Genomic DNA, 12,717 nt, shown 5'->3' on the forward strand with positions numbered 1-12,717 from the left:
TCGAGATATTTTTCTCGAGACCGAGGAAGATATCTGACTTTAATCTATAACCAGGTACCCACCGACTAATAGATCGACACTAATACAATTGATACACTATTCAGGAGATTCAAACTGAATACGAGACTACACACGATGGTCGTATTTGTTTGTGATCAAAGTTATATATTAACTATATTAACTACATAATGTTTTTGTTTCAAGGTTTACAATGTTTTAAAAACAAAACATGAACGTTCAAAATTATGAGAATATATATTTAAACCTACGTATTCAATATATACTCCGACTGCTTTGTTAACGTTAAATGATTGGGATCATATATATTTTATAGATCGGCGGGTAACCTCAACAACTGTTGATGTTTTTTTATATATATGTCATATGTCTTTAATATCGCATTGTGTATTATGTTTTCTCCGTGTCTGTTCGGTATGAACACGTGTGTATCTGAGCAGGCGCATCGTTGAATATTGGCTCCCTGGAGCTTCCCTATTAATTTTGCTATATTATACGATTCCCATTTTATTAGTAAACGACAAGCAGAATTGAGACTTTTTGTAATGTTCAATAATGTCAACATCATTGATAGTATTGTTAACACAACGTCAGACGTGATGCTTTAACGAGTTATCGTAGTTCGTTGTCAAATTACGCCAAATCACTGTGACCGAGTTTGTTAAATAGCATAACAACTGGTACATAAGGAAGCGGTCAAGGTGTAGATTACAACGCAGAAGAATCCACAAGCCACAAATTTGTCTGCCCTGTATTGTCTCTAGCTATTGTTGGTTTAAATGGGAAGACTGCAGTGATAAATAAGCAGTTAATAGAATAGGCAAACACATCAAATGCATTAAAGTTTCTCTGTTTATTTACATAATGAACCCATCACATTTGAAAAAGATATAATATAAAAATCAGTATAATTCATCACATACAAAGCTGTAAACATAACTAGAAACATATTTCATCACGTAGGAAATTGTTAACTTAACCAAAATAAATAATAACTAATAACATTGAAACGTTGTATCAAAAAGCAATTATAATGCACCACATAACAATTGTTAACGCAGTAACAAGTATAATTCCTTACTTATCAATTTGTAAACTTAATCAAAAGCAAATCTAATTAATCAGATAAAAACGTGAAAACATATTTAACGCAATTTTATGAACGCAGTACGGCAGGCGATCAAATTCCATGCTGCCAGCTTGCGCTTCTTGGTCATTTGTTCGCTTGCCCTACTACGTACATACAGCATAAAAGCAAGAACAAAATACGATTAATACTTATAATTACATTTTAAAATAAATATGCAGTGTGGTTATATTCATTAGCAGTATAATCTGCAAGTGAACAAGTGTTTTTTAAAGATATTTAGCAAACAAGATACGTTTGTATAAAATAATAGCTGATTTTGTCACGTCGTATATCGTTGGTTAAATGACGTCGGGCTTATCCACTTGGAGTTCAATTTTGAAATAAACAATGGCGTCATAATAACTTGCGTATTATACAAAATGCATGTCCGATTTAAGCTACACGAATGTAAATATTCAAATGTACATGTAAATTATCCCATGGTAACTTGCAAACACAATCAAAATGCAATATACGTCATTGCATAGTAATTTGCATACAGCATCAAAAGCAATTATAATTTATAATTCATAACATAATAACTGCAAAACACATTCATGTTAGTTGCAAATTTGGTACATTTTTATTAATTTTTTTTTTTGAAACATATTGTCAACAAAGTTAACTAACTGAATTTAACATTATATACAATTATATAATCGGTGAAAATGCATGAAGATTCAAACAAATAAAGCTTGGTTGTAATTAGCCCGTCGGCTTCAATGGACATAATATATGGGAATAAATATGACAAATAGAAATAACATTAACACTAATTGCGGAAACACTAAAATGTATAACAGAAAAAAATATGTCTGATTAAATATTTTAAATTGTCTGTGTTTTATGTTCATTTCACAACTGCTCACTTCAAAAACGTAAGGACATACGTATATAGACACAGTAAATTGATATCATAGTTATCATATCTTTTCTAAAAAACAACCTGTGATAGAATGCGATTTGTTTGTATTATTAATTTATAATTTAAGAGGCCAGCAATGGAGCTATGCAATTTCAGTGTTTCTAAGGAAGCAAACTGTCCAATCCATTGTTTTAAGCAAGGAAAACTCAACATATCATATCGAAAAATTGTTGTATATCAAGTCAAATATCTGAATGAAGATCGATTTGGCAATCTGTTTTGAAGAATTGACGATACATTGGTAAGAAAGGAATATTTAGCATTGTCGTTAATGGTCAGGATGCTCTAAAATGAATATTTAGCGTTAAATGTGAAAATAAGGAACTTTTGACATCCACACTTACAAAAAATGTTATGTACGGTAACAAACTTATTTATGTTTGTTAAATACGCAAAATGTATAAAAGCTGCTGTTAAGTACATTTGAGAAGCACAAACTAATTTAATTGACAAATATAAATATGATAGCATTCACCTCATTCGTAGTTTTAAAGTTCATTAGAGTTAAAAGGTAACAAAAACAAGTATTTGAACTGATTGTGTCTTTCATTATCAAATGACTGATCGAAACGAATACAACGTATATGAGTTCAATTATTTTGCAATACAAATATCGTTTTGAAACAAGGTTGGATTTAATTAGCGCCAAATATTGTGCTACATTTTTTCCAACCAGTAGACCCAGAAAGAAGAATGCTTTTTATAGTCAAATTAAAAGGAAAAGTTATAAATTGAAGATTGCAATTTCCTAGGGAATTCAGATAGTAAAATGAAGTAAAATAGTGTTCATATTGACGATACCCATTTACTGTAAAAAGGGGATTGAGGAGAGAGGTATTAATGTTAGCTCTCTAAGTTTCCTAAATGTTTAACCATTATGTATGTAACTTATGTCTTTTCTGAAAGTTCTTATATGAAATAAATGTTGTTTAAACCAAGGCTAAATTAAATTACACTTAATATTTTCACATAAGGGTTGCAGGACTAGTATGCTGTTACACATATCACGGCGTCTGAATAATATACATTAATGTTCTTTCATCAGCTGTGCGTTTTAAAATATATTACTTTAAACATATACAGCATACATATTAGGTCACACCGAATTTGTCATCGGATATTTTTCTGATAAAAAATGGGACAAACAAGTGAAAGCAAACTGGAGTGAGCGAAAATAACAACAACAAAAACACGAAAGGTTATTTTACCATTTATGATTTCATGTAACCTGGCATTCGAATAAACCTTTCCAAAAAGACTAAAATGTCCTATACCCAATGGACATTCCACCTACATAGTTTGTTTGTGGTATCTATGCGAATATTTGCGATAGCAGAATCTTACACCCTATCCAGATGATGTTTTTTTTAAATTGGAAATCAATCGATGAGGTTAATTCGAAAGGTTACAAAATCAATTTGGTGTGAACTAACTATACAAATGATGCTATAGCAAAAATAATAAAAAATAATAATCTGCATTTGAAATTACTATAATGAAAAACTATAAAAATCGCGGGTGCTAATGTAATTAACAAGAATAAAGGAACTTCATTTTCAAAGCGTATTTCTTATAATCTACATTATACCTTTTGATATGTTCCCTGACTTGTTGTCGTATAGTTTACTCTTAGTTTTTGGATTACATTCGTCGAAATCTCAATCGTATGATTGTGATCAAAATTGTAACAATATGCAAATGTTCATATGCAAACAAATAAAAACAACGCACACGCACACAAACACACACACGCGCGCGCGCGCGCGTAATCAATATTTTGTCAGATTTCTTGATTTTCAAGAAATGTGTATTCATTGCCTAAAGCTTTAAGGCATGGTGTCATTTGCGTGCAATAGGTCACAGTTTCATCCCCCACTGGAGAGCCGTATACCATTCCGATAGGAATCAGTTGTTCGGACTCGGTTTCTGTGTTCATGTCTAAAGACATGGTAGAAAGAACAGCATCTGTTAAAAGTATTCGATTTACCTTGAAGACCAATGCACCGGAATCCCCATTGTCAGAGAAGGGTTTTCTTGTTGTCTTTGTTTCATCCTCGTATGCCCCTAAGACATGTATGAAGCCTGGTGTACGGGTACAAAAGGTTTCTTGTTCTTTAATCGTACCAAATGTAAGCTCGGTTGTGTTTCCAAATTTAAGCACTATATCGCCTTCATGAACGACAGCGTCTGCTTCGCTGTAATGGAACTGGGGTGGATGTCGGTGTTCGAAAGCTGAAAATAAAACAAGAAATGTCAGTGATGGATAGTTCCCCTTTCAGGATCCACCTTGTCTTGAACATGAATGCATTGTTAATTATAACATTCGCTTCATGTTATTTTTCATTTGATACTAGTACAAAACCCAATCTTGAGGTATCAGAATACAAACATACTTGAAGTTTACTTTACCATATCAAAAATTAAACTTTTAATGTAACGAATACCCCTTACAAATTTAAGGGTAATGGAACTTTCAATAAGTACGGTAAGTAACTGATGTTTATTTGTGTATATGTGGGACGTGAATATTCGCGCGACACGTTGCACTTTTTTAACACATGTGGCGTCTGACAGAAATTTAAAGTCGAAAGCCCAAATCCGTTCAATTAAAAATACGTATAATGATGCTTGGAGTAAGTTAAAGTGATCTAAATTAATCCAAATAAACTTTGCGTAAATGTTGATGTAATGCTAACAAGCAAATAATCTGCGGCGATAAACTGTACGAATGCATCTGGTGGTCTACCAAAAAGGCTTTTACTGAACACGCGCTAAACTTCATAGAAATACTTTTTCAAGCTAAGCCTGAAACTACCAGAAAATGGAAACACCTATTTGAAACATTAATTTAACGTAATTTTTTTTGTCTGATTTCTTTACCATTATGATATGTTGTATGTTCGTATTCGTTTAAGAACGAAGAAGTAATTTACTTTTATTACACCCCCAAAAGAGTATTTTTCATGTATAGTTTCACTCAATGTATCCATTGTAGGAATAAAAATGCTCACTTCTGTTTTTTATGAAATTAAAAGTGATGTTTTAACAAAAAAGGGAGCAACTCGGACAATAACCATTAAATGAGGAAGGTGAGCATCTGTTGCATCAATATTGACATCTAAAATGACATAAACCCGGTGCGACTCAAACAGTTCTTCCTCTAATAATTGAGGAAACCGGAAATATGTAACCGTAAACATAAAACATTGTTACTAAGATTGGTGATCAGTGTACTAAGAAACTGCTGATTATACATTACCTTTGTTTATCAGCCTGCTTAACCCCACCGTAAGATGGTCGGATTGCGGGTTAATGAGCACAGCTGCAACATCAACAAAGGCCTCTATGTTTTCGTCGGGTTTCTGCAAAATTCCATGTACTAAACGTTCAACTCTAACATTTATATCCGGAATCATTTGTTTCAAATCTTCTCTGTCTAAAGCAACATAATCTTCGTCTTCGTCCAAAGACAGACTGCTTTTGTATCCGTATTTTTCCAAAGCTACTAAAGAATGAGCACATGTAAGACCATACTTAGACAAATCGCTTTGTCGTCCCAGTAGGCCTTGTGTCGTTATTTCCCTAATTTCATAAACATAGCATGGAAAGGTTCTGCATTGGAGGTCGGTCATCACCTGTACCTTCAGTTCATAGAACTCTCTAACATCAGTCGGGTACCCTCCCATTGTATCTGGGAAACTTTCCCATCCAAAAGGAATCCATCCCTTGAAGTATACATAAATCACAATGCATAAGGCCGGCTCGCAGTCAACAGTATAAACAGTTTTATCTTTGTATGAAAAGTTTCTGGCTTTGACTGGACTGAATGTCATTTGAGAAATATTTGGACACCCCGAATATTCACCTGACACGTGTTTTATTGCTGACCTAAGCGTAGGCAAGTTCGATTTTAGTTCTTGTTTCACCTTTTTAAGTTTTTCTTTGTCCGACGTGCTCATTTGGAATACTGCGTCATCAACCGCTTTGTCTTCTAAAACAGCATTGCTTATGTTTTTCACAAGCACTGGATAACCGTTATACGCTGGCACTGGAACTGAACAACGTGATACTACAATGAATGTAATATCAAGCTTGTTGTCAGTAGTTGCTGCATACACCTTTATGATTTTCGTACGATCGAATAATGTCAAGATGTCTTCCGAAACCAAGCGACATAGACTAATAAGTACTGTTCGATCGTGCAAGATGTGAACCGCACGTCGAAAGGTGTTATATGAAGGCGGTGGCTTCTTATCATTAACCAGCTTTTTCATCCCCGCAATGTTTTCCGTGTCTATCGCAACATTCCACTCAGGCTCTAAAATCAACAAACAAAACATTTCAGATTCCGAATGCTTAAACTTAAAGCACTTCGTATGTATTTAATATTTGTAAATCTGACCGAACGGCTCGTTGATTACGTTTTCCTTGGAACGCACAGTAACTTTATTAGTCGAAGAATTCAATGTAAATGCTTAAGCAGAGCGTGTTCGGGTTCCTGAAGTATCGGCGATGAATAGTCTTTTAAGACGTCATGTGTAATATAGTACTGCTTAATATTTATGCAAAAAGCTACGGAAACATGCTCAGTAGCAACATAAACCCGGTTTAGATGCAATGGGCAAACGCCATAGACATAGAACACAAAATCACAAACAAGAAACATAGAACAGCACAAAACTCTACAAACAGCACGATATATATATATATATATATATATATATATATATATATATATATATATATATATATATATATATAATTGGTATGTTTATCAATAATTGTACCGCCTTGGAATTGTCAGTAAAATGTAAATTTACTGGGGGTTTAAACCAGTTTATGTGCACAAACCTCACTCTTATCCCAACAATTCTTAATAAAGATAAAACGCAAAAGGTAAATCTTATCAAAGTATGCATTAACTTGAGGAATCTTATCAATAAAACAAATAACAGTAAAAAAAAAACGAAATGGTAAACCCCAAGTACTTCAATGATTAGAGATCCCAACTCTATCTGCAGACGGAGGGAAACAATTCAGAGCACCTAATGCAAATACTTTTCAAAGATACGATGCAGTCATCGTTAGAAACCAAAAACATCACACACAGTCTGCCTTATAAAATAAAAGGTTTAAAACTGTGTGATCATAGAGTTTCATAATAAAAAACATCATTGTACTAAAACTGGGAACAGATAAAGAAAAACATCATTAAAGATAAAAGCGAACGAAAGGGAGAAGGATGACAGAGGAGTTGAAATGCGTCGAATAGCACATTAAAACTGTTTTAAGAAGTATTTCTGTTAAAAAGTATTAATCTTGGACTTGGCATTTGATATTGCGCATTTTAATTCACCCTGTTACACAATTAGTCATGTACAACTCTCTTATTTCAAAGGGTTTGTGAATAATTGTTGGTGCTTATTGACTAGGCGGGTGTTTATCTCGAACAAACTATGTCGATATCATTGTCCTATTCATTGTCTACTCAAACATGAAATAAATCAAACTCTGCATTCAAGATAGTAATGTGTACGTGTTCTTAGGGTATTATGATCGCATTGATGCTCTAATTTCCTATCGTTATTGGGATTGCTGCAGTGATCCAATTTAAGATGCATATACTGCACAATTAACAGACAAACTACGTTTTTTTCTTTCGTTGATGTAAACCTTTAAAAAAATTGTTATAATTTTAACCTCTGAGCCTGTGTTGTTTCACAATGAAATTTGTAAATCAATTCGATACCTGCCCTGAAGAAAAAGGTAAATTAAAACATAACATCAAATTACTCTGTACATATGCCCTGTAACAAATTTCTAAGAAACCAAACAAACACTATCAGCAACAAATTACTCTGTAAAAATGCCCTCTTACAAACTTCTAAGAAACCAAAAAACAATTTCATCCCGTAACAAAGCATATAACATCAACGATCTAGCAAGGGCGCTTCGGGACCCTTCAAATAAATCCTCCGAATTTTGAAAATTTATTAAGCATGGTAGCACTGCACTGTCAATACGCAGTTGCATTATATCACTCCGACAGTATTTCTGGCATACACTTGACAATTATGGAAGTAGCCAATGCCCGATACACTTTTAAATTTTAAAGCTTGTGGATCGGATCTAGTTAATGTTGTTATACTAAATGAAGTATCATCATAATTTTCTACACGCAACAACAACAACAACAACAAATATCTTTATTACACTCAGGTCATACATACATGACAACATCCGGACAAATAAGTTTAGTCAACAGTGTCAATAAAAGCTTAATTATACTAATACAAAGAACGATGGCTTTGTCTCGAGTGGCGGAAAAAAAGTATTTTTTTTCATGGTCGTACATGTATCGAATATATATCTTATCATGGAAAAGAGGGAGGCAGTTATTTTAAATGTCTTTACAAAATAAGAACTATCTTCAACTCTTAAATGAGTATTTGAAACATACCAAGTCAGTGAAAACTCGCGCATGTCTGTGCAGATTTTAAACGACCATCATGAGACGTAACCGTAGGCCCTTTCTTTGTTAAGTGTGCGAGGTAAACCTCTCGAACATACTTTTAAGATTAATTTATCTTTTTTCCTGCAACACAATGTTGTAACGTCATTCCAATCTGGATTTGTACCTAAATATTCGTCTGTCAATCAGCTACGTCTGTTAACCATACATTCTGTCAAGCGCCAGACGAAAGCAAAGAAACAATGTGTGTATTTTGTAACTTAACATAAGATATGCTATTTCCATTTTATTTCGGATTGTTAGAAGAAGTGTGAGTTTGTGCACAGAACCTAGTTGAATTTCCAAGTATATTTACATTTTGCTGACAGTTTTAAAAAGGTATCCAACAATCTTTGATAAACATCCCTTATTTAATATGGTGTATATTTTGTTTGTTGTTTTTGTATGTTTGTGTTGTAGTTCTGTGTCTCCGGATTGGCCCGTGCCTTGAGCGGGAATGATGTTGAAGCGTTTACCTTTTTGACCTGTTTCAATAGTTTTTCATATAGCTATTACAAATTTACCTTCATGACGAAACACACAAACCGTAGGCAACACGTAAACAGACAAATTATTTCTTGTATTTGTAACCTCTCTTTAATCATGTAAATACGTTCGATTTAGAATTGGTTCAGCATACTTTATGTTAGTATTTTGTAAGAATTGTAATCATTCATCGATCTTGTTGATATGTAAACTGCCATTTCCTAATTAAATGCGTATTATAACATTAATTAACTTCAGTGATATATCGTTTTTTTTTAAATAAAAAGTTGATAATTTTGAAAAAAAAATGATGTTAGGTGTTTATACGTTTATAGAATATCATTACTCTTGTTTTCTTCTTAGCTTTGCCTGTCTTTTGTCTTGAGCAGAGCTCGGAAACTATTGGATGGCTTCAAATTGAAACAGCTCAATTAAAATGCAATGTTGTAAACCTTCAAGCGTCTAGAGTACTTCTTTCAAACGTCATCCTCGCTTGTCAATTTTTGATAGAAAAAATGTCAAGGGCATTTGCTAAACTTTAATTGTTGGTCACATTATTATATATATATATATTTCAACGGTGATGGTTAGCAATTTGACGTTATGAGTAGAACAACAATATTATCCTTTGTCAATGTGTTGCAGATATCCTCACATTTGTTTTTTAAACTTTAACCAAATGCTGTAAAAGAATTAAGAGAATGAGAATGATATATTGGGGATTTAATGCTTTGCATAACAAACTATTGGCCACACTAATTTTATGTAATACCGATTGATATTTTACGTTTATTTTAAAGCTCAATTCGCATTTTGAAAGGATTTAATGTACTGTATGACACAAACTAATATGACAATGTCAAATTATGCACTGTAGAAATAGATATAATCTACAACGCATCGTTACATAATTTAAGCATACTTTTTACGATGATTGAATATAGGAATAATGTTTTGTATTACGTGTAGGAGATGAACCTACATAAATAGGATGATAAAGCCTTCTGTTATCATTTCCAGCCCGTACTAACAATGACAGTTATCTAAATGTCATACATGCTTTTGTTTTATAAGGTTCCTGTAGATAATGCAAACATGTGTTTTTAAGAACTATACATTAACATTTTATAATACTAGTTATCCTCATGTATGGTTAGATTTTTACAGTTTAGTTTTTATGTCAGTAAGTCATATCTTGAAAATGATTGTTTTAACATGTATATGTAAATACGAAAGTCAATTGATATTATACTGACTTAAATGTTTATTAACTATCAAGGGGTTAATATTTTTTTTTTCAGTTCACCATTAAATTTCGAAACAAGAAATAATCGTTCACTGCATAATGGTTATAATGTTAATATATGTATATGTAAATATGTCATGTTTTTAATGTTTACACGTAAAACTAATGTTTTTCTCTGTTCTGTTCTGTTCCGTTATGTTAATGTAGGGACACACTTGAGAAGACTTGGGGTATGCACATGCATATTGGTGGTATTTTCGAGAAGTAAATACTTTGTTTTATATAGCTTACCTTGCCCAATAACCCCTTTCCCTGAGCGTTCAGTCTTTTCAGGTATGCGCATCGCATCTACTTCTTCTGTAGGAATCTGAACATTAGTTCCTTTCCTACATTAAAATATATTCAACTTAATATCGAAAAAACATATTGAAAAAACAACAACAAATAAGCTTTCTTCTTTTAACTTCAGAAAATATCAAAAAGAAGATTGCAGAGAGAGAGAGAGAGAGAGAGAGAGAGAGAGGGGGGGGGGGGGTGGGAGGGAGGGAGGGAGGAAGAGAGGGAGAGAGAGAGAGAGAGAGACATATATTTGACATACTGTTACTTTTTCAAAATATAAATTACATATTATTCTTATTTAAGTATATAGGAAAATTGACACCCGGAGTTGGGCCAGTTATGACCCCAAAGGCATGGTGGTTTGAACACATTTGATTGAGGACCACCATATAAATCTACATTCAAACTATCAAGGTTTTGTGGTTTCAAAAAAGAAGACTTTCAAAAATATCCCTGAACAAGTATGTACGAAACATGTTCCCCAGGGAGCGGGACCAGTTTAGACCCCAAGTGCATAATTTTGAAAAAAATTGTTCTACGACTGCTAGGCAATGTAACTAAATATCAAAGCTCTAGGTCTCATGTATTTTGTCTAGAAGTTGTCCCTTTAGGTTGCCACGGCAACGAGGGTTTCGCATAAAATGCATTTACTTGAACAATCTTGGAAGGGCACCTCCAAAGGAAGATCCCAGAGAGATTTTATCAAAATTGGCATGGCGGTTATGGAGAAGATTTTGATTGAAGCAAATGTTAATTGATAGTCGGACGACGGTGGACAGAAGGTGGGCGTTGGAAGAACCCCCCCCCCCCCCGGGTATGTATATGAAATGTATGACTACTTACTGTTTGTCTCATTTCAAAGTCATTTGAATAGGCTAACTTCACCTTTCATATGTCTTTACTTATTAAGAATGTGTCATAACACGAACATTTTTAACAAAACGTCTATTTCTTGGTCTACAATTTGTGCCATAACAAGAATGATGAGACCGATATGCTTTCTTTTAGATGAACATTAGAATGTTAAGACGCCTATTAACTTAATTAAATTGACACTTTCATTATCATATCGAAACTTTTAAATTATTCAAACCATTACCATTTTTTCCCCTGCTCGAGAAGTGTAATTGCAATTTCTTGTCTGATACAACAGAGAAACAACAATTTCAGAATGTGATATCTAAATGTACGTAAAATGTTTTTATTGAGACATTACATAACTAGGAGTTTTTTTTCCAGCATTGAACATTATTAGCAGTTCTATAAATTTTGTGCATTCACAAGTTAATTGTCAGTGAAAAAAAAGAGTATGTATTCAAATCGCGTACGTAAAAATTTATCTTGTGGACTTACTTATAGTAATACAACTAGATAATTTATACCATTAAAGCATGAAATATATTGTCTAGCACCCTACCTATAAACATTAAAACAAATCAGAACATGTCCCTTTCATATATTTATCACGAAGAAATTACATACCGTGACTGATTTTCCCTGAGGTGTTTGACTTCTTCATCAGTTCTGAAAAGTGACAATATATATAAACTAATACTCCTTGACACAAGTAATTCGACTTTCATACCAAAAGTAACTTCTTATTGCCGGTATACATGCATAACATCCTTAATTTTCGAACTAACATCCGTCTCTTAGCCAGAACTATGAACTAGTTAGAACTATGACCAAAGGCGAAAACTAATGTAAGAAAGGATATTTACTGATTCAATTATAGATATCTAAAATTATTCGTGGCCAAACCGCAATCATGTGCGCAACAAAACGTATAAAACGGGCTAAAACCGAGCAAAGATAGGCTTAGGCTTATTCCTGCTGTATATACGTGTGAATAAGAATAGAAAAACTTAAACAAACATACTTCTTCTATGATACTGAAACGACACTTATGTGCTTGATTTAGAAGTTTTTATCTCACAAATCCTATTAAGCGCTTAATTGCTTGACACCAAAATTTAAAAACAGCGTGACCGCGTTCTTTCCTTTTCTGCTTAGTCAAATAGGCCGATTCCGCAAAATGTATCATCACGAATCATACTGATAGA

The 12,717-nt window shown here is 33.3% G+C and overlaps 1 protein-coding gene across 1 annotated transcript in view; it reads right to left on the bottom strand.

Annotated features, from left to right (window-relative positions):
- Positions 1-905: 905 nt before the first annotated feature.
- The window catches only part of LOC128222232 (uncharacterized), a 35,289-nt gene continuing 23,477 nt past the window's right edge, over positions 906-12,717 (bottom strand). The window contains exons 16-19 of the mRNA XM_052931178.1: positions 12,137-12,178; positions 10,607-10,701; positions 5,332-6,390; positions 906-4,304 (exon numbers count right to left, since the gene is read on the bottom strand). Coding sequence (XP_052787138.1) covers positions 3,853-4,304; positions 5,332-6,390; positions 10,607-10,701; positions 12,137-12,178 — 1,648 coding nt within the window. The 3' untranslated portion in view covers positions 906-3,852. The remainder of the gene's footprint in view (positions 4,305-5,331; positions 6,391-10,606; positions 10,702-12,136; positions 12,179-12,717) is intronic.

Source organism: Mya arenaria, chromosome 16 (assembly GCF_026914265.1).
Source record: "Mya arenaria isolate MELC-2E11 chromosome 16, ASM2691426v1".
NCBI classification, from domain to species: domain Eukaryota; kingdom Metazoa; phylum Mollusca; class Bivalvia; order Myida; family Myidae; genus Mya; species Mya arenaria.